The sequence below is a fragment of the Dromaius novaehollandiae genome, chromosome 5, assembly GCF_036370855.1.
Source record: "Dromaius novaehollandiae isolate bDroNov1 chromosome 5, bDroNov1.hap1, whole genome shotgun sequence".
Taxonomy (NCBI): domain Eukaryota; kingdom Metazoa; phylum Chordata; class Aves; order Casuariiformes; family Dromaiidae; genus Dromaius; species Dromaius novaehollandiae.
In genome coordinates, this window is record NC_088102.1 from 12190606 (window position 1) to 12216972 (window position 26367).

The 26367-nt window shown below is 41.7% G+C and overlaps 1 protein-coding gene across 2 annotated transcripts; it reads right to left on the reverse strand.

Annotated features, from left to right (window-relative positions):
* Window positions 1-1573: 1573 nt before the first annotated feature.
* TRMT61A (tRNA methyltransferase 61A) lies at window positions 1574-24648 on the reverse strand. Of its 2 annotated transcripts, none has more exons than XM_026111387.2 (4): window positions 24499-24648; window positions 21649-21998; window positions 12169-12435; window positions 1574-2999 (listed from the first exon to the last, which is right to left on the reverse strand). In XM_026111387.2, the coding sequence occupies exons 2-4, from the start codon at window positions 21977-21979 to the stop codon at window positions 2671-2673; spliced, it is 927 nt and encodes a 308-aa protein (XP_025967172.1). In that variant the 5' UTR covers window positions 21980-21998; window positions 24499-24648; the 3' UTR covers window positions 1574-2670. The 2 variants fall into 2 exon arrangements, with proteins under 2 accessions (XP_025967172.1, XP_025967173.1); XM_026111388.2 differs by lacking the exon at window positions 24499-24648 and adding an exon at window positions 24177-24381.
* Between the last annotated feature and the right edge of the window lie 1719 nt (window positions 24649-26367).

The window sequence follows — 26367 nt, forward strand, 5'->3', positions numbered from 1 at the left end:
GCAGCAGACCTCTAAGTGTTTCACAAGCCTCTTCTTAGTCATTACTGTTTGTCTTGCAGGCTGCAAGGTTCCAGTGACACTCTCTACGCTAGCTTGTAGGGCATGGAGCGCAGCAGGGACAAGTCGAGTCTGGCTGGCTGTCAGGCAGAGCTGCATACTAGTGCCTGTCCACAAGTGACGTATCCTAGCGGACAACCAGCAATGAAAAACATGTTCTGCCAATGCATGATTGAACTGCGACAGGGCAAGAAGAAAAGATGTTTCATTCTAGACTGAAGATTAAAATGTATTACAAAGAGAAGTAAGTCTCTGAAAGTGTGGCCCAGGCAGATTCTCCCAGTATGGCAGGAAAGATGTTTCTGATTTACCACTTTTGGCTGCAAAAAACACAGCTAGAGCGCACAGCATGGGTGATGATAAATAGAGGAAAATGGTGGGGTTCTGGCAGCACAGTCGTGTCTAAGCTGGACGACATGGGAGCCTCCCTAGGACCCTCACAATACAGCAACAGCAGGAAGCAGTCTGCTGCTAGCCATAGCTGCGATTGGCATCGAAAACACAGAAGTCTTTTTAACACTGCAAAGAGAGGAATTAAATCCTTCTCATGTTACGCAATGCTTGCCCCCCCTCAGCGAGGGACCATGCAAAGTCAATGGGTATTTCAAGGGGGTTCAAATTGGGCTTTGTAGGCAAAGAAGCTTTAGCCTTATTTCTAACTCCATGAAGACACATCAGTATTTCCATTCCAAGCATATTTGTAGGACAGAAATGTGACTTTCTTCCTCTTTAGTCCTGTTTAAATGTTACATTATTTTAAAATACAGTCTGTCAGGGAAAAAAAAATAAAATCAAATCTAAGGCTGGAATTACCCTTAGTGAAGCTTGGGGATCCCAAGACCTCCAGACTGCACGGATCACAAGTCTTCCCACTTGTCAGAGAATCAGAATTACCTTGAGGTAAATTAAGGACAATCTTGTAGCATTAACTTTGTACTTCCCCATCCTTTTTCTGGTTTATATTAGTGTCTTAGCATTACTTCAGTGGCGGTGTTTAAGCGCACACAAACACGTGCATGCACATACGCATGCAAATATGTTGTTATAATACAGCTACCAAACCATATAAACAGCGTTAGCAGTTCACCACCTGCCCTTCTGGAGGCCATTAACAGTCATAGAAACAGAACTTTCACATAATTTCTGGAGAAAAGCTACAATTGTAGACCTACTAATATAACTGATTTAGCTCAACAGAATTGCTTTCTGCCTTTAATCTGCTCAACAGTTTATCTTTGCTGTCGTGCTCGGTTGAGCTTTCGTTAAACCGTTATGGATTAGCGTTCTGCTATAACATGTTAAAAGCTTAGCTTTGTTTATTTTTGTCAAGAGTGGGGGAGGAGTATCAGGTTCAAATGATCAAGCAGCACTTTATGGATGGTCATTCTTAAAGCGCAATCACTATATTCAGGTTTGGTACCAATACAAGGCACAGCTAAATGCTTCCAGACACAGTACTAGTGGCTAGAATAAAAATACTTCTGAATTCATTAAGAAAAAGAAAGAAGGAACTTCATAAATTTGCAAAATAATTTTAATTTGTAAATACAAATTTGAATCCAGCATTCAAATAATCCATCATACTGACCAGCTTTCTCTGGAAGATCAAACAGTAAATGGCCTAAAAACTTTATTATTAAACTTGGTTGACAATTTTACTAACATTGCATTATTGCTACAAACTGGAGAGAGAAATCCTGCCAAAAGCAATCTTTTCACCATTCAGCTGCGGGGAGATCATACACCGTAACATACATAAAAAACCCAAACAAACCGAAACTCAACTATGCTGCTTAGAAGGAGGCATTCAGGTAATATTAACCAGCCATTCGGTGAAGTCCACAGGGGATTCATCAACAATGAAAGTGGATGATCTGTTAGAAGATTAGAGTATGAATTTAGGTCCAAATGTCTACTATAGATCGACAATCACAATATACTACTTTAAACCAAATCCAACAATTAGCACACTTGTTTGACCTCTGTGTAATCTGAACGATTTGCAGATGTCAGCCTGGAATGGAGTAAGAGGTTGTGTTCCTGAACACTGCCCTTAATCCTCTGTGCAGCCAAACACTATTCCAAGAAAATACTAATTCTGTGATCAGTCATGCTGGCAACCATATGACCTCACAACTTTCATATCTAAAATGAAGCAAGCAGGCACTTTCACATTGCTAAGAGCAAAACAGACACGACAGAAGTTAAAAACCAGAGAAAAGTGTCTAGTGATACTGGGAAAAAATAAAAACACAAAACTGAGAAAGTAATTGAAAAAGGAGGAAAAACCCCCCAACTTTGCAATCAGTGTGCTGTTTGTTTTGCTTGCTTATCGGGAGGGATCTATTCTGCACATTCCAGTGAATGGCCATCAGCTATTAATTTATCTTCCCTCTGACGGCAAGTGGAACACCATTCCAGAACTCCAGCATTCCCTCGATGCTGCTCTGCTTAATGCTTGTGTGCTATTTAAACAAAGCATATTCCAACCAAATCTGACTATATATGGAATTCCCTGACAAGTAAAAATTTGGATACCCTACAGGAAAGAACCATGAAAACAGAAAACACACATGAATACAAACACTCCAAACTCCACAAACTCAACATGTACTAAAACAGGCTCTTGGTGGCAAAGGTCAGGTACCCAGTGTGACCAACCATCTCCCTGAGTGGCACACCACTTTTGAACTGCACAGTTCCTTGCTGCAGATTAGTGCAGGGACTACCTTCATCTGATGGGTTGCTGCTGTCAAAGCCAATGCTAGAATTATCCTCCGATGCTTTTCCAAGGTCAGGGATTTGCAAGCTAATTGTCCTTACATTGTACACTCGCAGGAGAATTTCCAAAGTGTTAATCTCTGTAAAACCATGTTCTTCCATCGCTAGGCAGGTTCTTTGGACTTGTTCAATGCAGGGGGAGAAAGAGCAGATGCGGCCACCTGCAAAATAAGACAGGTAGTGGGAAAGGAGGGCAAAAACCCAAACAAAGCACTTTTTATCTTTATTCAAGTTCTCCCAGCTGCACACAGAATTCCTGTTGAACAGACAAAGTGAAAGCATCTCCAAAGAAAGTCTCCAAGAGGCACCTGTGCAGATTTAAAGTGTCAGCACAAAACCAAACACAGATTACTTTACAAGATGCTTCAGGCCCTTTAAAAACTGCAATTGCAAATTCATTCATCTTGCAAATCCAGTGTTGCCCACTACATCTGTTGATGATGACACTATTAGAGTCGATCCCTTCAGACCGGTGACTCTTTTGCAATCACTATCCACTACTCTGGACTGAGGCACTGAAGTTGGCACCTACACAAAGCCAGAAGTCATTCTCTACGCGCTGTACAGAGTTGCCTTCATCAGAATATAAGTGTGCGTGCACACACACTCTGACAAAAGTGGCTGTGTTTATTTGAGAACGATGGTATGCGTGCGCAGAATAAAGTAATCTCTCCAAGCCATAGATGGAGTGCTGTTAAGACTTTACCCTTTTAGTCAAGCTGACTAGCATGTCTCCTGAGCATTAAAGTTTACTGAGTATCACATCAGGCAGTTTTATAGCATATGCTTCAAAACCCATGCACTCTAGGACAGGACTTTAAAGTGATAAATAAACACTCCTCTCCTTATGTGCGCACTGTTCAGATTTTTGCTTTTAAATACAGAGTATTAATAGTGCCCCTTACAACTTTCTGCTTGCTACAATGTCACCTTAGCAGCTGAGAATAGAATGATTCAGATTTACTCCGAAAAGCCACAGCCAAATCAGATCAAAGAATTATAAGGACACTGCCATAAAGCCAGGGCATGTGCTCTCACCCAGGACACAGTGTCCCACAAGGCAACTGCCCTTCCTGAAAAGCTTTCAAACTGGGGGAGGGAGAGCCGGACCATGTAGCTTTAGCTATTGTTTTAATTATTACAATTAGATGAAAATGTTTGCTGACCTGATTTGCATTCCTCCCAGCCCTCTCCCAGGCTTATCCAGTCAAGCCTTCCCATACCAGTTGTCTAAGCAGTTAAAGAACCCGTGCAACTGAGAGCAAAGCATCCTGCTAAAAATAGAGGCTATGCTGGGACTACATGAAGTCTGCTTTATCTCAAACTCCCCTTTTTTTTCCCTTTCTCATTTCTAAAGTCTTATCTCTAAAAAAAGAAAGCATCAGGTCTGAGCGCGTCACTGTAGCACTCTGGTTACTGTGCAGCAATGATGTGCTGGGTACTGATTGGGGAAGAATGCTTTCCATGACCACTAATCCACCATACACTAAGTAGGATTTAATTTTAGTCCTGGAATAATGTCTCTGCAACCAGGGGTTCTTACCATGCATCTTCAGAACAAAGCACCCTGGACAAGTAATTCCCTGGAGTCACAATTAAAAAACAAATCTAATAATCACCTGCAAAATAATGTTGATATGTGTCATTATTAACCACCTCTGCTGATGCCAATTTAATAGCAAACGCATTCTGCTAGCTCTCATGAAATTAGATTTATATGTTCCTCAGCACGGTCAGGGCTACCAAAATGATTCTGAATCAGACAGATGATCTTTTCTGGCCAAAACAGTGCACACATCTACCACGTTAGTAGATGTAAGAGAGGAAAGCTCAGGAAGTTATATTCTGTTTCTGTATGCTGTTACATAATTAGACAGCTACTATGATGCACATCCTATAAAGAAAGATGTTATATTCCTATTGTGTAAGGAACTGAACAAATGTCTAACTTAGCTAAATGTCAGTTCACAATAACTCTTTGTCTGCAAAGCAAGAATGTGCAGAGAGATCAGAGATTTACTACTACTTCATTCAGGCTTTTTTGAGTTTTGTGTGGAAATAAAAAAGGCAAATATATTTACATTTGCAGTAAGTTGATTCTCCTGATTTATTCTGTCTACAAGCATTTCAAGACATCTTTAGGCTTTCAAATTCACACACATTTTTAGATCTACAGTCCAAAAGCAAGAAGCCTGCAGACAGCTGTTGCAATACAAGCTGCAGACCCGCCTACAGTTCTTGTCAAGCCTTCAATTAAAGCCAGAGCAACATTCGTTTTACTTCAGGATGGTCAGCTGGACTCAGCATGTCAATGCCGAACTTGGTGATGATTTATCAGACTGCCTCCCTGCAAAGTGGACTGCTTGAAGACCTTGTGCTACAGAAAAGGGCCTTTTGAGCCACCTGGTAGGGAAGAAAGCTTTTGTTTGTAACAGCCAATATCCAGAGCGGAAGGGGAGAACAAAAGTTACTTTACTTACTGCACTGCTGGGAAATTCTCAGGTATTAAGAGTGAGAAAACAGTGTAACAGCTGGTATTCCATATAACAGAGTACTGAGTGGGTTTTAGCAGTTCAATCATTTTCATTTTTTTCCATGCAATACCTGTTCTGGTTATTATATACTTCCCCTCCCCCCCCCCCCCCATAACCATATCTACAAATAGGCCTGGAAGCAAAACCAGCAAGTATCTCTCTTTATGGATCCTAACAGGTGGGAGAGGGCTCTCCCCTGCTTTTTCCTGTACACATCACCAGGTAGGCTGGATCTGGCTTGCAGGCCAGACTTGTTTGATTAAGCAGGTATTAATAGAAGGCTGGAAGGCTACAAACTCTGAGAGCAGATAAAGGATGTGGGGAAAACAAAGCAAAAATGAAGCTGTAGTTTCAGACTGCAAGAGGCAGTCTGAAAAAAAAAAAAAGATGTGGGAAGTTTCAATTGCCATGGTGTGTTTGGAGTAGCAAAAAAAAAAAAAAAAAAAGGACTTTGAACAACAGAAAACCAGCACTGAGAAGGACACGCTCTTCTGCTCTATGAGCAGAGATACCTTCTTCAACGCAAAATCGGATGCTTTTGCACTCTCTGCACTGCAGGTTGCCCTCTGTAGCCCGCTGGATTACCAGCCTGGCAACACCCTTCCTGCCGCAATCACCAAGCAGATACAGATCTAGATTTCGGCATTCACAATTCTCAGATTCTCTAAGAGCCTCTTGTCCTTTGGACATCAAGAGGCATTTAGGGCTTAAGGGACTTGAATATGCATCGCTTTGTCTCCCCATGCCACGGATTCCTTAGTGAATGGAGAAAAGACACGGACTCCCCCCCCTCCGCTCTCCGGGGCACTGCTCTGCCTACGGCTCACGAAGGAGTGGACTAGACCAGATAGCAGCAAAAACAACCGCACTGAAACTTTTTAGCACAGACAGAGTTTGTGTTCTCTGAGAGCTCTCCTTTTAGGAAAGCTACCATTCCTAAATTTGTTTAATGAGATCTGTGTGTCATCATAAATTGATATAGTAATTATCTGAGATTAATCCTGTTCACATTGGGAAGCTGTGTGAGCTTTTTGATCTGAAGAGCTGTCTAAAAATGTGTTTATTCATGTATAATGCATCTGACAAGTGCTACAGTTGAGGAGAGAATAATGAGTCTTTATGAAAGACTTAATTTTTCTTCCACCTTCAATTTTACAGGGAGTGAGTTTGTTTGAAACATTTAATGGAGAGGTTAAATCTCCTCAATTTGTAGGCTGGGAATGAGTCCGCATAGTCCTGGCAGTCATTGTAACCAGCAGCAGGGTCAAGATCATACGAAACTTCAAGCACAGTTCTGACTGGAACAATTAGAGAGGAGAGCTTAAAGGGAAGGGGGAAAAGAAAGGAAAAGCTTTACAGCTATATAGCATTTTACATTCTTAAAGCCCAGAACAGATGCTACCTAATTAATAATCGAGGGCCATACCCTGCTATCTTTACTACAAGTCAGTGTCTTGAAAGTTGCTCCTACTTCAAAAGCAGGTGCTGGTATGTTCCTCTGGAACTGAAATTTTATTTCCAGTTTGTCTGAGCAAGGACTAACACCTCTATCAGTTTTGCTTAGCTAAAAACTACATTAGGTTTCATCAGACTATGGAAAATCTGGCGATTCTACCCAATCCACAAGAATTCTAATGCATGTTCACTACACAAAAAACAACATGTGCCCCAGTTATGTGCTCTCTCTTTCGCAGGTTATAGTATGTGTCACAAGTGCTCTGGTAGGTTGTTTCACTATCACAGTGTTATTCAGAGGATGTAAAAAGAATATAAGAAGTGCAGCACTGTTAAGTTCCACGAATAGGGGCCCATTATTTTGGAAACGATCCTGTGATGTAAAGTATACAACACCATTTTTATTTCTAGTAAAAGAACGTAGCTCTGCGTTGTAGGATTTCAGTGCACTGTCATAACTGGAAGATTAAATTACAAAGATCCCAAGGAAAACAAACAAACAAACAGGCATTAATATTGTGTAGGGGTGAGGCAGGAGAGCCATGAAAAACCATCACCATGGCATTTACTCTGTGCTAGTAGGACACTAAAAATACTGCCTCTGCAAAGGGGACAGAATGTCCTTTAAGCGAGTGTGCTTGTGGGCGATTTGATGTAGCTTCCCTGACAAGTGAAATTAGAGGATTTGGTTGTTGGAGGGAATTAAAGGATGTCTCTTGATTCAGAAAAGAAAATATTCCCCAAGTCACTTGTCAGCTCATTAACAGGAGTTTAATGTGATTTCCTGCAAACGCGGCCTCAGCCTCCATGTTTGCAGGTACATCCTTCAGGAGGAATTCATTCCTGCTGATAGAAAAAGCATGTATAAAGAGATTAATAAAATCAGTTGGCTCCCAATTGAGGAAAAAAGCTCAACAACTTTCTTCAAGGTTTGCAAAAGCCAAGAGCTTTGGCCAGGGATCCACAGCATGGATTACGGTGCAGAAGCCCTTCTGCTTGACCCTATGTGTGAGAACCACTTTTACTTCAGGCCAGGGGCAGACCCTGCTGCATGCCCCTGCCCTAACAACCTCTGACAGACCTTTCCCAGCTTAACACCCTTCAACAACACATACCAACTGGGGCTGGGTCAGCAAACAGCCAATACTCGGGAACCAGATGAAACTCTTTTGGAGTATAGCACCCACTCCCAGACACCAGTGGAGCATCTTCACACCGGACCAGATGGCCCCTCAATGCTGAGAGGATATGCTTCAACTTAAAGTTAGTTTGTGGATATCTACCCTCTCCTTAAGTTCATTCTTCTTTGACTCAAAGCAACTACCACACTTGTAAAGGCTGGTGCTGATACTTTACAAGCACCTACTGCTTCATCCATTTATCCCCAAACAATCTCCTGGGGACATGAGAAGCACTGATAACAACTTGAGTACCACCTGCAGAGGTGGAGGAAGACAGTCTAGACAGCGTGCTAGACTGTTAGGCTCCACCTCCTGCCCTAACACACTCCCCATGTGCTCTGGAGGTAGCCCGAGCCCAAACAGCACCAGCCTCGATGTCACTGCCCTCTCCACGGTGTGGTTCAGCCTGGGGTCTTCCCTACCCAGCTACCACAGGGGTGAGACTTGTGGCCGGGGATTTCAGCAGCTCCTCAAAGCCATGCCTGGGTGGTCTAGAAAGGGGACCATGAATAACCTCTGTGGCTCAGGAAAAATAGCCAGTGAAACTTTTTGTACGGAACTGGTATTCCCTGAAAGCCCAGGGAGGAAGGATGCAAACTTAAGTGAAAGCTGAAACCAGTAAAACCAGGCAATGCCTTACCCGCACCACAGGCTACCAGGCAAGCAAGACCTGTTTTAAGTACACTGTGAACAAACAAACAAAGGACTTTGGAAACTAAACCAGCTACTGTGATGAAGAGCCCAGTATTGCTGAAGGGCTTCTGTGATGGCGGGAAATACAGAGGTCCTCAGAAGGAGACATTCAGAGGAACCTTTCCCTGCAGAGTTTTGGGGGAGACTTGAGAGCACAGTGTTATTTTACTCAGGTGATATCTTACAGATCACAACATGACAGACTCAGACTTTAGGGCTTTATGACACTCAAGATGGAGTGGTGAGTCTGGGTATAAGAGTAAAATCTTTAAGAGAAAGAAATAAAAGCAAAAGAGGTGTGGCTTTAATAATTTTGTTGCTCAGACTGTTGATTTAAATAATACCAAGGATTGATTTATAATGCAAGAGGCCAATCCAACCCAATATATAGATGTATTTTTCCATCTCCCTACATGCAAATTTAAAATCTGTATGAAAAATATTGTATAAATGGGTTTCTGCCTCATATTCCATGGCCCTGAAAGAAACAGGCAATATTTATCAGAGTAGAGTAGGTGGGTGCAGAATTATAATAAAAGCACTACAGTATTCAGCTGTGAGATGGCTGTGAGTCAAAAGTTTCAGGGCATTTAAGAGCTGTAGGATGCAGGGGATTTTTTTGTTACTTCACAGAATGTCAGTGACAGCTTCATTTTTCTTCATTTAGCCTGAAGGGGTTAATAAGAACTTTGCAGAAACACCAAGGTCAGATATTGAGAACAGCAGCCATCACAGTAGAAAAGCATTAATCAGCAGATGCTACAAAAGAAAAACAGCACAGGTCTGGAAATGAAAGCAAGTTCTGCAGTGCAGCAATGCCCAAGAGATACTACAAGCAGCATTTCTGCTGAAAGCGTGACCAGTGAAATCAGCACAGAAGGATGCAGCTGAGACGCAAGCCTGAACTTCAGCAGAGCACATCACCAGAAAACATGAACCTTCTAGCCACAGTCACTGTGCCATTTTATTCTCTTAGCTCTTCACAGTATGGCAGCGCTTTAAACGGGAGGCCAAGCTACTGGAGGTAGCATATTCACAGCAGACTGTAAGGCATAACACAAGTGACAAATGTACCCTGTAAAGAGGATCACTGACACACAGCCTACTTAAATAGAGAGTCGCAACTATTCAGGATCTTGAGCCTGAGTAGGAGAGAAAACACTGATTTGATAAGGATTTGTTAAGGTTAAGAATTCTCTCTTTATGTACTGTCTCAGCTGAAAACTCTGTAATGAATATTGTGGTTTTAAAGAGGAGGCTAGATGATGTTATTGTATTGAATTTGCTTAGCCCTGACTTCAGTTTAAGTACCTTAAGACTTCAAGAAATTAATGACCACTATCTGGCAGCACAGTTGCAATGTTTGCATTATGTACAATAATAAAACCTGCAAAGTGAATAGTTCAAATGTGACCCTGTTCTGATGCGAGAGGGAAGGAGTGGAGGGAAAAGACTGAAACGACTCATTTTCTCCACTGATGCTTTATCACTATACTAACCCTGGGGATGATGGTGAACAACAGCAGTTATGTGCACAGATTGTTCTTACTGCAGAAGAGCTTTAACTATTTGAAAACAAAACAAAAAAGCACTATAAAATAATCTGCTGAAGGTAGGAAAAGTGAAGGAGGTATAGATAGCCTTCTATCATGTTTTAGAATTTATAGCAGTAAAAACAAACCTACCCACATGCTTTGGAATAAAACAGAAATGTGTTTATGTTTATACCTATTACTACTGCAATCAGTTATAACTTACACAAGAAAGAAAAACAGCTTTTGTTTATTTACAAAACAAAAAAATGGCCCCTGGCTCAATCAGCTACTACAAAACCCCGAAGATGAGTCTTAGACTAACACCAGATCTCAGACACTGCTGGCTGTTCACAGCTAAAACTGCAGTGAGCATCAGCAACTTCACCTTTTGACTGGTACATAAAGCATATGATGCAACTTTACAAATACAAATATGTGGGTTTTTTTAATATTGCTTTATGCTGGCTAGGCAGATGTAACCTTGTAGCATGCCAGAGGACAGCATAGCCAGTTTGGGACTATACTCTCTTTTCTAGGATTTCAAATGCTGGAGTGAGACAAGGACTCAAAACTTGGAACTGCTCAGGCAGCTCTGCTTAGTATTCTAAACATGCACCACTTAAATAATTCAAATTGGACTGCGCAATGCAGCGCCTTCCTCTAAGCTGGGAAGTCAGCTGAGTGTTGTGCTCACTAGATTAGATAATTTGAGCATGGGAAGGGCATCGTACAGTGCAGTGAAAATTATTTTTTTTCCCAGGGCACACTGGAAAGCAGTTACAAATTCAGCTGTAACCCTTCCAGATACAGTCTTTACAAGTCTCTATTTATTTACTTTCTAAAGAAAGCATGTGTTACATTGCTATTGGATCTAGAAAATTTTCAGTAGTAGCTAAGGGAGCCTAACATGTGGATCCTGACCCAGCAAGGTATTTAACATTCAATGACCTTTAAGAACAAGCTTAAATCCTCTAATTTCAATGAGACCTAGCAATTCACTTGAAATCAGGCCTGTGTTTATGTGTTTTAACAAAGAACTGGCCTTCAGCACATACTCGAATTCAAGTATTTTACTGAACTAATGTCCTAGAACAGGGACTGTGTTGCGCTTTATACTCTCTTGATTGGAAAAGTCATTTTTGTAGATGGAACCGATCTTGCACGTCAGTTTAGATCCACACCTGTACTGTTACATTGGTAGAACATTCAATAGGGGAAAACTTATGCCAGGATAAAAGAACGATTTATTCATTGATGCTTATTTTTCTTAGGAAAAGACTTGAAATAAACTGAAAAAAATCATCCAGCACCTCAGCAGGAGTTCCCACTTGCTGTCACCATCCTGGAATAACTGGCATAAGCTAGAACAGCCTTTAGGTTCCAATCCCACTGAAATCAATGGCAAACCTCTCATCAGCTCCAACATCAGAGATTTAAGACAGGAATTGGCAAGAGTATTTAAGTACAACCACATTTTCTTTGACAATACCGATGGGGTGCTCTGTTAAATAAGGCCAAATGTGCAATGATTAATGGGAAGTGTGGCTGAACACCTTTTATACAAACACCTTTCTTCTGAAGTGCCAAATAAATTTGCTTTCAGCAGTTATTTTTGCTGCTGCTTCCTACACACTCTTAGATCTAGCAAAATGCACTTGACAGAGGTTCAAAGGTTCTCATATAGTACCCGTGCTAGTTGTAACAGATAGCACAGGCCTGCAGGAAAAAGTTGTTGTTCTCCTTTCAGATCCCCCACCGTAAACTGACAACCTCTTTTGAAGGGTTTTCATTTTTGGAAACCACTAGACTCTTTGACATTTGAGAGCAATGATCACACAACGGAAAGGGAGCAGATCCAGCATATGGCTCAAAGGCAGAGATGTGTGCATGCACAGTTATTTCCTAACCAGAAATAGAGATAAGTGCAGTTACCTTCAGCTTTTAACGCTGACTTTGCATGTCCTATGGCTTCCCATGGAGAAGGAATATCTAGGAACACAGCATCCGCAACGTTTGAGACTCCAAACCCATTCTTACAGACATCCTGGTTGGTCACGGTGACCAGATGCTCCACGCCGTGCTCCCTGAACTCCTCTCTGGCCTTCTCAGCCCTCTGTTGGTGGAACTCCACCGTGTACAGGTGCCCCGTGGGAGCCACCGTCCTGATGAGAGCGTGGGAGAGGGATCCGCTGCCCGTACCTAGAGAAGAAACACAGCTGGTGAAACACCTTTTGACAGTGCTAGACATCAGTATGCTGGTCTGCTCCATTGGCCCTCCTGCTTGGAACACTTGGTCAAAACCAAAGTGAACAGAAACCACTGGTTAAACTGAGAGGGAATGGTCCTCCCTTCTTCTCTCCCAAGGAGAGATGGACTAAACAACCTAGTAAATTGTCTTCAGGATCCCAAAGCCCTAAGTAAAAATCTAGCAAACTCAGGACCTCTCATACTTGGAGTAGGAGGATAGTGACAAGTGTCAGCTATAGCTCTGAAAATGGCCACAAGAGAACACGAGAAATTAAACACAACAAGAAAAAATCAGGAAAAATAACCAGAGATCTAGGGTGAAAAGAGATGCAGGCAAATTATAACATATTTTGAAAACTTATACGTCATTAAAACAAAGAGAGGTTGGCAGGCGTCTTGTTTGAAAACTCTACGGGCCTTCATGCAAACGAATGGTTTCCTGGACATGGAATCTATTTTGCCAAGGCCTCTTAAAAGACATCTGCGACTTCCACTGAAATTACTCAAAACTAAGGCCTTTGGGCTCCCTGCAGTCACACTGACCCACATGACCTGATTCAGCAAGTGACTTACACTCTGCCTGCACAATCTCAAGGAAGTCTAATGAGACCCATCACATACCTGAAGCTGTAAATAAGTAAAGCTACCATGTACAATCAGGGCCTAACTATTAAGACACAGGATGTTTTTGTTTTAGTTTGGTAATTTAGGAAAATTTGTTTTAATGATCCATTAATGTATTAAATAGATAATGACTAACAACCAACATTTTCACGGAAGAAAACATCGATATATAAGTTCACATTGCAAATTCCTCGCTGAAATGGCATTTAACAGAATAAACCCCCAAACTCAAAATGCCACAGCAACCCCCAACTATCTGTGTTTATTGATTTGTAATTCGGTAGTCAGAACATGTTCTTTCTGTAGAAAGAAAATCTATATCTAGCCATCTCCAATGACTGTTCAGGCTAAATTTCAGCCTGAAGCCAAGTTCTTTCAATTAAAGTACAAATCTTATAAAACCTATAAAGGACAGAACCTGAACTACAGCAGTGGTAGAGAAAGCTCGCAAACTAGTAGAGAGAAAATTAATTAGAGGAGACAGGGTTTGGGATAGCTGCTTAATTGGAGCAATACTTTCCATAAATGTACAAGGAGCCAGAATTTACTGACAAATCCAAGGTTCTTGCCCTCTAGTCACATAAGGGGAGAAACACTGTTGTGGGACTGTATTTAATCCAACAGCTCTGGGAGGGGAGATGTCCAGGCTGCAAACAGCTCAGGGCCCAGGTTTACCATGGGATCAGCCAAGTGCAATCAGCACCGCATCTCTGCTTCCCTCTGAGAGGGCTCTGACCCCAATGGGCAGACAAAACTTCACTGAAAAGGCCAATGGACACCTACTGCTTTTCATCCAGTTTTAATGGTGCAGATTAGACTGAGAGGGAGGGCTCACAGATTATAGCAGTGGCCCCAAAGAGGTTCCAGGGAAGGGAGAAACTCTGGCACAAACATTTATTTAAAGTGAAAATCCATGCATCCTTGTCAGGATTGAGACAAAGCAAACAAAAGACACAAGACAGTTACATATGCGCACATGCAAAGCTATCTGGTCATGGCACCTGTAAGCTCTGAATGTCAACATAAACTTTTCCCTGCTCAAAATAAGTGCAAGTATCACTGTAGCCATGTGGTTTTAAGAACTCAATGACATATACGCACAGCAAAGAAATAGCATCTTAACGATTTTTTTTTTTTTATGACAAGAGCAGGGTACTATTGCCCACAAAATGCCAAAATGACCAAAATGCTGCCTTAATGTTCCATGCCAGAGGGCAGGGTTGCACAGCTGAGAACTTTTGCAACCATACTGAATTTAATTATTTTCCTTTCAAATGGATAATGCTGCATGTTTTCTGCATCTTTCCCTCTCAATCTAAAGGACTGAACAGAAGGGCTGTCAGCACAGCTGGGGTGTAAGCAGAAAACAGAGGCAGCTTGTGCGTGTATCTACTTTCCTTGTCCATATTCTTTTACATTTTTAATCACTTTCCTTTTAAATCTGCTCTGAAAAACATGACAGAAGATATTGTTTGTCTCCTTCCTAGGAAACCCCATTACGATTTTTTGGCTTATTTTCTGGTTCTCTGTTTTGTTCACAAACAGTCCTGGCCAAACCCAGAACCAAAAACAGGATGTTGGAAGTCATCGCTTGCAGGCGTATATTACACACTGAGCTTACGTTAAACAAGGTTACCAGGAATTATTTATTGTTGTCTGGCTACTGCGAACACAAGAATATATATGTATCTCATTTTACTGTATCAAATTCTATCGCACTGACGTCATTAATGAGAGTATTTCTGAAGATGCTGTCTGCCTTCTCCCTGACAACACCCTCAAAATGCAGGAAAAAAAGAACAAGATTGTTATGAATCACCCACCGTTGTACAGATTTCTTCTCTTCCTGAAGAGATCACAGATTCTGAATCCAGTCCTGTGAGGTGATGAGGACGCTCAACTCTTATATGCCTGATAGTTTAGCGCTCTTGATGTTATTCATCAAGAATATCCTCTCTGAGGGTCTGGCAGCTCAGCACGGATTTATACTCAGTCGCAACCACTAAAACCCAATCAACACTACTGGTAGAAGTCAGGGGTTCAACTGCCATGGTTTCTCCAGTGGAAGGGGAAACGAATGTTTATTAACAAAGATCATTTTCACTTCCTCCCTTGCAAATCTGTAAAATTCAACAGTTGAGTTTTCCCATTACCTCCTCGATTCTTCAATTTCCAGGCCAGTTTAGAACTGAACAGACTTCCAGAGATTTGCATTCCCACATAGTGCAGTGAAATGCCTGTGCTTCTAACTCGGTCCAGAAAGCAGAAGGTAAGACAGCTTCTAGAACAAATACAGTTTATAATTTTTACACCAGGATGTTTGCATTTCTGACAGCTTGCATTAAACGTAGCCATAGAAACTGTTTGCTCTCTACCAGAGGACAATGCCCATTTAACTAGAGCGTATTAATCATGAATGGAATCCACGACAGAGAGCTAAAACTAGGTTACTTCAAACTGTATTAAAGGCATTCGCACCAGCAAGGCTGCTGCTTTAGAGCTCACTTGAAGAAATACTGTCTGTGAATCTCACCCTGGCAACCACAGGCTACACCTGTGGTCATAGGTGATGACTTCTGAAAATATGATGCTTCTGAAAATATGTTGACTATTCTATGATTTTAATGATCGTAGTCAAAAACAGACATCTGCATTGCAGGCAATAAACGAGGCACCACAGAGTCCCCACTATGCTACGCTCGAAGCTCAGGTCCTGATGAAGGGTCACTGTGCAGGAGACCAGTAGGCCAGGAAAAGTGGTCCGTCTCAGTCCAAAAGCATGAATTAAGATCCTGTGTTAAAAACATACGAGTCTGGTACCAGTGTACTATTCTCCCCTTGTCTTTGGGTTCAAGTACAGTCCATTCTTCTCCTCTGGTAAGTCTAAGCTCAGAGGAACTGAGGATGCATTGTTTCTGCCCTCTCCTGAGACAAGGAAACCAGTGCAGTTTTAGAAGAACTTCATTCCTAATACCTGGACACCTAGATAAAACACTCTAGCTCAGCACCTACTGATACCTCCTTCTGATTTGTTGACCAGAAAGTATTCATCTGATAAATGCTCAGATCGTTCCCCTGCCCTCAAGACAGGCTTGCTCTTCTCACTCGCTCCTTATTCAAACGACAGGTGATCCACAGAGAAGTCTCCATACACCTCAGCCACTTTTGAGACAATTTCCACATTTTAAGATTGTTCCTCACCCTTTCAAACTGCAGTAGACAACATCTGACTCCTTCAAAAATAACACATGATATTACAACAGTATATAGATACCCATCAGAACACTGTCAAGAGAAACACGAGCGTTACCACAGCATCAAACACAGCACTTGACTGACTGACAACTGAATGAGAGAGTATTTTTACACTGTGTTTTCTGTTTAGTCTGGTTTTCTTATTGCAAAAGATATCCAGCTAGCCTTCTGGACTCCCACCTGTGTTATAAACACAGGAGACCTGATTTTGCGTTCAACTACTTTTTTTCAGTGCAGCCGACTGCTCAGCTTGCTGCTCCAAAATCTTTAATCACGGACGCTTCTTTTTAAAAAAGGAAGTCAAATTGTGGTTTAAGACATACAGACGTTTACAATTGTGCATGCGCAAAAGCATTTGCTAGGTAATACATTATGACAGGTTTGTAATATTGAAGAAAGCTGATAAAGCTCATAAGTCCATATACAAATTCATATTGTTAAGAAGCAGGAAAAGTGAAAAATATGTAGAATATTATTAAATACTGGGTCAATATAATGTCTAATAACATTTCAATACAACTGAAGTATCTGCTGCAAAATTTCACTACATGAGATATTCTGAAATCAGTAAATAAAACAAAACAATGCGAGCGTTGCTGTATTTGTCTCCTAGCTACGACACTGAAAACCTAGCAAATAATAAGACAGGTCATGAGTCAGCCATGAGAAGGGATGGAGCCTCAAAACCAGAGGAAAATTAGTCTTATACAGGGCTAACAACTCTACAGCTAATGTCTGTCAAGAAGCGCAGTGCAGAGGAAAACTACTCACCGTATATGACAAGTTACGTAACAGGAGAATCATTAATCACTGTTAGTGAATATATGAAGAGATCTTAAGCATCTAATGGAAACCAACCCAACAATTTTACTCTGAAGGCAGTCAGGGGTGCAAATCATGGGGGCAGAGGTGAGAGACAGCAAGAGCAGGCACAGAGTGAAGGAGGGAGGGAGGGAAAGAGTTAGAAGAGGATCATCTGGCTACTGAAAGAGGTGCACATCAAGAAGTTCCCTACACAGAAGATTAGCTCCTTCTCCTGTCTGTCTGTTGCGGACACACTGCTGAAACAAGCATTTTAGGAAACAGGCTGGAGGCCAGAGAGGATTACTGTTCATTGACTAGATTAAAGAGACAGGAGAAGAGTAGAAGGGGATTTTCAAGGCTGGCACTGCCTACAAGAGGAACGGGAACATGAAGACTGAAAAGAATTTGTTCTTAGACATCCAAAAGCTGGAGTTCTCTAGTGAGGGATCTTCTGCAAAATGGACATAATATTCTAAGATCAGATTTGCATGAGAAATGCACTTGGTGGTCAAGTGAAATGGTAAGTTGAAAGTGAGTCCAGAAAGTCTGGAAACAAATGCTTTTGGGTGTGAACAGCATTCCTCATCAGCTGCAGCTCAACCATAAGGCTGAATACATTACAGTGATGCCTCACGTGGCCACAGTTTTGATTCAGTTCTCTGGTATGTCAAGAGAATACTATGTTCTCTGGCATTTGTACACATGAGGTCTTATACTTTCAAAGATTCTATACAGGAATCAGGTTTTCAAGTTCTTCTCTCACAATAACCTGTAATATTTATCAAAAAGTCTATAAACACCTCAGGAGAGTCATAAGCATAGAGCTGACTTGTTGGGACTCCACAATAAACTGTTAATCTTTTATTAAGTATCCATTAATCATTAAGTGTTCATTAATTTTCTATGAGTGTAGTGTCAGTAAAATCTATACCCAGACTGTGAGTTTGAAAATTTCCTAATTGTTTTTGAGAAGTTCTAGCATAGGGCTGGCCAACAGCTCGTTACTCCTTCACAGATAAGCCATGAGGACCTGTAATACTGGTCTCAGCCTTCAGAAACCCAGTCCGTGTTGCTGTACGGCAATGAACAGGGTTTAGCAATTTTTAATTTGGGATTTAGCTGAAGGGAAACAAAAATTCCAATTAGCATTTGCTCAAGTGAGTCTGGATTTTGTTGAGAGCTGAAGGATCACCAGGACAGTGGTTAGAATACTTTTGACTAAACTACATATTGTCTAAATACAATGGTCTGTCAAAACCAAAATATTTCTGAGATGTACCAGATTAAATGAGGTTGTGCAGTGCTGTACTGCATTCACTGAGTAATTCTGAGGGCTAGGACAGAAGAGATGCTGGTTTAAGTCTCATCAGGGAGAGAGAACAGTAAAAAAAACCTAGGTACGTGGGGACTGGGGGGAAAAAATGTTTCTGTATTCTTTTGTTTAGCAAAAATATCTGAAAGGTTTTATATTTTTTCCCATGTAGTCTAAAAATAAATTTCAAAACCACAAAATTTGTTTGTTGGAGTTGCTATCCTCTGGACATCTCTAACCACTAGACTGAAAATAGTCTTGCCTAGTAAGTTGACATCATGATTAGTTTCAGAGACAGCAGTGATACGAAAGAAGATTCAGCTTATTTCTTATTTCACCAAATGTACAAACTGAATGAGAGAGTTACCTGATGAGGATGAAAGTTTCACACTACCAGACCATCTACAGCAGGAATTTTGCAGCTATCTCAAGTATCCTTTAGTTCTGGAAAGATCAAGCTGTTACAACTGTATCAGACTTCTTGTAGGAACTGAGAAATTCCTCAGAGCAAGGAGCAATCTTTCAAGAGATCTTAGCTCTAACAACAGTGCTAACAGTTAATAAATCTCATCATTCATTTATAAATTAGAAATTAGCAGTAGACAGAAAGAGAAAAGGATCACATTCCTGTACCTCCAACACGAAACATCAGGCAGATGCTGAGTTTCCTTATAGCCTCAATAGAGTATGCTTGTATCATTTTAATTATGCACGCGCTGCTGAGAAGCTTGCTCCTTATGTATTTATTAAAGATGATGAAAATAGTAAAAACTGTATTAGTATGTTTATATTATTTATGCCAAATCAATTCAAACAGTGATATAAAATTAAACCTTTCGTTACTCTACTGTTTTTAACTACACACAAAATACCATGTACTCTTATATTCACAGCAATATAACATCACACAGAAGATATTTCATATCACTTTATCTATCCATCCTTCATTCAGTTGTGCAGATTAATCCCCAATTCTGCTTGCTTACGCTGGGTAAATGCAGGACACTCTTGCCACGGTCCAGTTAGTAAGACTGGAGAGTGCCTGCCCTGTGCATAGCTCCTGCTTTGCCAGGCCACGCAGCAATTACGTATATCAACTCATTTTCTAATAAGAAAAAGATAGACATCTATGCTAATTAATGCTCAAGATACACCTAAAAGCAGCACCACCAGGAAACAAGCTCAAATGTCATTAATGGACCAGATTTCCTGGCTTGTTTCTATTAAATCACCATTGGGCTGGTTCCTTCTAGGTCACGTAAGGTTAATCTAGAACCAATGATTTCAGATTGCTGAATACAGTCTAATCTAGGATGTCACTGAAGAAGGTTCTATCATTGCACTAGAGGCCCCCATTGTCAACATCTGTAATATTTTGAACTGGAATCACCACATCAGTCACCATTTCAGTCAGTTAGCAATAAGATCTCATGTCAAGATTAACTAGATAAATTTCAGGTCATACTTTTTCTTTTCTCATGAACAGTAAATCGTCTCAGCAATACAACCATTACTATAGTAGTAAAGCTGCTCACTTTTCTTTGAAAGTTGAAGTTAAAATACTTTGACTAGAACAGCATAATCACTAAAATAAACCTGGGGACAGTTTCCTACTAACAGAAAGGATTGTTTGTGGTTATGACTCAACATTTCTGGAAATCAGGATGGATGACATCATCAAGTGTTTCCATTTCTTAGCTGTTTAGATAAATTAGATTTTAAACATTTTCATCCTCTCTGGGTACGCTGGCTATAACTGAGAACGTCTTACGTGCAGTTCTATACTTTAACATTCACCTGTCCTGCGTGAAGCAGGACACGCAGCAATTCATATCTTCCCCACCCTGAACAATTTACTGTATTTATTTTTCCCATCCTGTCTAAACAAAGCAGGAAGGGGAAGAGGTAAAAAGCTGCCCAATGAACAGTATGTTTACCTCCCATGACAATACCAGATCTGACTGTTCATCCTACAAGCTGGATTATAAACTCATAGCCTCAACCATTTTAGCAGTACCAGAAGCTTCTGCCTATGACTTTGTCTCAAATGCCAGTATACAGCAGCGTGGGCTTTAAGCTCCATTTACCATCTATTTCTTAATAGCTGTAACTGGATGCAAAGGAATGAATGGCATTTTGGTTGTGTTGGAAAGGGGTCATTATGCCTAAAAAGTTGCCCAAAATTATGCTGGGATGGGAACAGGAAATCTTAAATAAAAGAAAATGCAGTGCAGCATGACCCCATCCTGCTGATTCTCTGTCATATCTATGCTTGAGAGGGAAGTATATGAGACTGCTCCATAAAAAGATTCAATGGAAACAGCCAGAAAAAAAATAAGAGAGAGAAGGACAGATTGTCTACAGTGCATATTTCTCCAAGCTACAGGGACACATTCTAATCAAGCAAACCTCACAGTGCCTGCAGTAATGAAATCATGAAGGCATTACTATAAACTGTATCTAACCAGGAGAACATACATTTAATGCAGAATTTAACTCCTCCTTCCTCGCAAATTAAGCACAATCATGGAGGCTGTAATAAATTGAAACAATTTTAGAAACAAAACACAACACTGTGATGAACACATCATCCATTGCATTATCCCTCTGCAGTGATCTTTGAATGCCACTGCAGTGCTAGAAGTGGATCACACTTTGGAAGACAAAGATGAAATGTACGTATTTACATGGAACTATATTGAATAAATGCTGCCATTTTTTCTACTTATTACTAGTTTAACTCTTTATCATTAGTTTCTTTTTTCACTAATTTACCTCAACTAATTTCTCTCAAATTGAAAATTCCAGGTCTAAATTTCAAATCAAAAGGATGTTTTAAAATATATTTTTAAGTATTTTATGACAGTTTTAGAAAACAGAAGGAAAAACATTTACATATTTACCTTAAGAAGCTGAATTAATCAAACACAAACGTAAAGGTATACCCCTACTTGAGACCAGCATACTGAGCTAACATTACTGGTTGAAGACATAGCAATCGCTAACATGTGCAAATGAAACAAAATTACTCAATACGTAGGCTGAGAAAATTATAGCACAATGGAAAAAAAAAGAAAAAAAAATTCTTGCAAAAATGAAAGCTGAGACCGGTTTTCATTAAGGTGTTTGTGTCAGTTCTTAATAAAGGATTTCAACATATTAATTATTACCTGATTCACATACTATGGAGCCTGGCTTCAGTTCTAACATCATGGTGATTATAGAGATGTCAGTGGAATACAGAATTTGTGTCCTGTGTGGAAGATTCATGGTCCACAATTCTGGTGTCGGATGAAGAATGAACACCCATCCTCCTTTACTGCAGGTCACTTTGGAGCCATACTTCTTGCCTATGAGATCTGTGGAATGCCTAATGACCCCGTACTTAGTCTGAGTTACAGTGCCATGTTGGACTTTCACAGGAAACATGGATTCGTGGCCCAAGAACACAATAGCTGTGTCACCATCTTTTATTGTATCTCCATACTCAACAAAACTCATTGTGGTTGGTCGTTGTCACCTAAAAGAGAAGAAACCTATCAGAGAGTTGTACAAGATTGTGAGGAAGCTGAAACTGGAGATAAAAATAAGGTATTTTATTTTCTCCAGATAAAAAAACTATATAAATAAGGTGGTAGCAAAGAACTCCATGAAGTTCAGGGAACTACCCTTCCAACCCCTTCCTCCCTGCACTAAACTCTTGATCTAGTTAAAATCAATGGAAAAATCTCACTGACTTGAATAGAACATGTATTTGTCCTGTTGTATGGTATAATTTTTAAGCAAATTTAGCAAATACATTATAGTTTATTCAGCCTGTTCCACAATGCTACTGGGAAGCTTGTGAGGAGATACCTATTTCAGCAGTCTGTTAAATTCCAGTTGACAAGCTCTCAGAGTGTGTTGTTAAGCAGTGACTTCTATTTCCTTCTGCTGCCTTATCCCTTGGTGATTTATAATGTAAGACAACTCTTATTTGCTTGAATATTAATCACCAGTTATTAGGTCCACTAGCAAAAGTTGACTTGAAGGTTTTTCAGATGAGGTTTAGAGATAGAATACAGGCAGTATCTGCATTAATTTATGGATAAATTTGACTAAGTACCAGGAACAAATAGTACTCGAGCCTTCAATTTACCATTGGGGGTGCAAAGTAATTGTCTGGGAAGTGATCTGTGCTGCAACTGGATGGAGACAACTGTTTGCAAGCCAATGCAAATACAGTCATATTATTTTAGTCCTGTGTTATTGGAGCTGCTTGCAGAATTACAATTAAATGTTGCTATCTTTGAGAAGAAAACCTGGAAATTAGAAGGCAGCTTATAATACAATCTGGCATTGCTTTTCAGATACGACAGCTAGCAATCTAAGCTGCAGCTCGATCAATTCATAGGAGGAATTGTCCAACAAGGTAACAGTGATCCCAAAGTTCGAAGTTAGCCTCTGACAGAAAGCTTTGGAGGTTTGAATTCTGGGTACTCCTTCTGCGAGAGAATTAAAAGTAGCAATATTTTTAGTTTCAGAATAATGGTTTGACTCCAGTGCTGTTATATGGTATGTGTAACAGCCTCGTTGTACTTCATTGTTTTCACTAAGAGCTTTAATTTTAGTTCTAAATTTCTAGTCTTTGTTGACCAAAACTCATTCCAGTTCAATTTGCTGCTAAGCAGCAAGATTTATGTCTATTTTTTCTGCTGAAATCATTGACCCTGAGAAATAAACACATTTACAGCCAGAATTTCCAGAGTTTATAATCTGCGATCATAGGCTGTCTGGCTTTATGGTGAATCTGTAAGAAGCGCATACCATTAATTCAGAAATGTAAACACACTGGACTTCGTATGTGAGATAGTAGTTATGGTTAGCCCCATGCTACAGCTTGCACCATCTAATTATATTGATGTTCTTGATCTCTTGTAACTTAAACTTTTAGTTCATATTGTACATACTATCAGTGAAACATGCAGTTTTCTGTTCTTATTTACAATAACACCATTGGAAAGCAGCTTGACTGCCATCCATCTCTCTTACAGTATTTAGACTGTTGTTACACCAATAGGCAAGAGGAACATTCCCACATGTCCGCAGGGACAAAGAATTACTCTCTCTTTGATCCCATAAACTGGCTTCTGGTTTCTTTGCCTTCTTTTGAGCTATCACGTTTATCATAGCTAATCTCCACGGCAATGTATGGTGGCAACGCAAGTGACAGCCCTCTTGGGTACTCACCTGGCATGTTATACATTTGAGGGTAAATTTGGGCTCTGTGAGGAGTCTCTCTTGCAGGGACCATTATTGTGCTGGAGGTTTCTCTGCCTCCCCCTAGGGCAAGGGGTGACCTACAACCCCTAATTTTCATTCAGCAAATTCCCTATTACTGCCAGGCCTAATACACTGCTGTACCTTGAGCTTCTCTGCTCTCCTGGTACCACACAAATGCCTTGGCACAGTCCTACACTGGCCAGGAGGTGCTGGGCGGTGGGAGCAGAAGGGAGGCAGCAGCTTGTGGCAAGTGGCTGGGAATTTCCTATGAGATGTTGCATTTCCCGCGACTGCAGCGGCCTAGACTCAGTGACTCTGGTGATCCTTTGTAATCTTAAAAATTAAACTGCTAAAATGATCCTATGCTCCCTTAAATAAAAAAAATAAACAAATAAAAACACAGATGCAGTTCTCCCTTCCCAGACCCTTTAAATACCAGCTTCCACGCCAGCCTGGCAGGCTGCCGCTTCCCACTCTGCAGCTGCTTGACATCGCCGGGTTAAGTTTTGCCATGCAGGACGGACGTGCTCCCCCGGAGGAGGAGGAGGAGGAGAGGCACAACCTCTTCACCTCCCCAGACTCCGCAGGGTGCCGGCAGGGCTCTGAAATGGACGTGCCGGTACCACTACGGCTGGCGGCGGACCCGGCACCCGGCTCCCCCCCGCAGCCCCCGCGGTTCTGCGCTCGCCTCGCCTCAGGGCCTCGCCCGCGGGCGGCGTCCCGCCGGCCGCCACCAGCTCCCCCCGCAGCGCCTTTACCTGCCGGGGCTGAGCCCCGCCAGCAGGCCCGGCCCGGCCCGGCGCCGCTCTCCTCGCACGCGCTGCCCGCGCGGCGCCGCCTTCCGCCCCGGTCGCAGCCTGCTGACGCTCCCGCCGCCTCCGCCCCCGCCGGCGCTGCCCGCAGCGGGGGGGCCTCCGCCCGTGCCCGGCCCCACAGCGGGGCACCGGGGCAGACCGACCCCCCTCCCTGCCCCCCCGTGAGGGCAGCGAGCCCCGCTCCCTGCGGTGCCTCCGAGGCGGAGGGGCGGGCGCCTACCTCCCGCAGCAGCCCCTCGCCGAGCCGGCCGGGACCCACTGCAAGGGGCCGCAGGGCTTCGTGCGAGCTTTTTTAAGGCTACGCAAACCTGCAGCGGGAGGATGTGGGCTCAGAGGGAGCAGAGTCGTTATCTCAGCCCCAAACAGCATAGTATTAACTCCAACTTACATCTCGTGTTTGGGATTTAGGCGATGCGGAGCGCGGTTGGTGCCCCGTGGTGTGGGGATGCCGGCGGCAGGCGGGGAGTCTCCGTACGCTTACTGAATTCACTCACGATTTATAATGCACAATACCGGGAGAAGGAAAAAAAGTCATTCCTTCAGATGTCAAAACCACAGTAATCGTATACTGACCCAACAGCTGTCTAGATGGCAACTGGTGAGTTTTGCACGAAGGCGATCCCACTTGGGGATGAGGGAAGTCTGGCCCGCTGCTTCCAGCGAGAGCAGGAACGCGCGTGTTTTTTGCTACGCTCTTGACCATCTATACCCACCCATATCGCAACTGCAGTAGGCTTTGTTATTTCGTTATGAAACTCTCCTTCATCTATCTAATCCCAACATAATGTATGCAGTTTCAGAGGTTTCTTAAACGGCAGACTCCTACTCAGCTGTTTTTCTGCCTGGCGATCGTGGCTCTGTTGCGCCTGTGTATTTGCACCTACCATGTTTTTTTCTGTGTCATTTTTTTTGTGTGTCATTGGTTGTATTTGTCATTGCTTATACTCCTGTGTCCTTTCTCTACCGTGATGAACTGCTGTTCAAATCACCGAGGACCTGACTGCATACAAGATCAAGACCCCCAACAACTCTTAATTTCCACTGACATTCAGCTTTGTGGAAGTTATGGGTAATTTTCAACAGACTGCTCAACCAAGGATACACCAAGGATAATAATTAGGCAGATATACTTAAGCAATTAATTTAAATGGAAAAAAAAAAGTTCCATTTGGGAAGTTGAGCATCAGATGCAGCTATAACCAAATCCTTTCATCTATCAATGCATAAGTATTGTATTTCATTTTCAAGGGCTGTTTAGTGACAGTTTATAATCAATTTTTGCCAGTTAGACACTGGAAACAACTCAGTTATATATAGTGAACCACTCTCTGTTGCCATTTCCTAATTTGGGATATTCTTCTGGATTCTCAAGATGTTTATCCCCTAGTTCTTCAGGTTCACCGTACGTTCACCTGAGTAATTTCAGAAGATGCGTTCACTAGCTAACACCCATCTCCTCTTGCAGTTGTACACTGCACAACATTTATAATTAAGCCTCTTAGAAAGTTAGCTGCACGGCATATGATTAACGTCCCTTAATTCTTCATTGTTAAAGCTCAGTACAGAGATCTCTGGAGCAGTCACCCCACTTTTCCACCTTGAGCTGCAAAACTGCAAGGTAGTGGATAAGTCAGTATGCACTAAGACATCATCCTGGAGTAGAAGGCACATATTGGTGCCGTTATCGTAGTCTAACAGGCAATACAGGCTTATCCGAACAAAGTATTCTCTCAGCAGATGAGCTAGATAAAATGGTTGATCGGAGTCTGTTGACACACAGCACAGCATCTATAATTAAGCCACTAGGGAAGG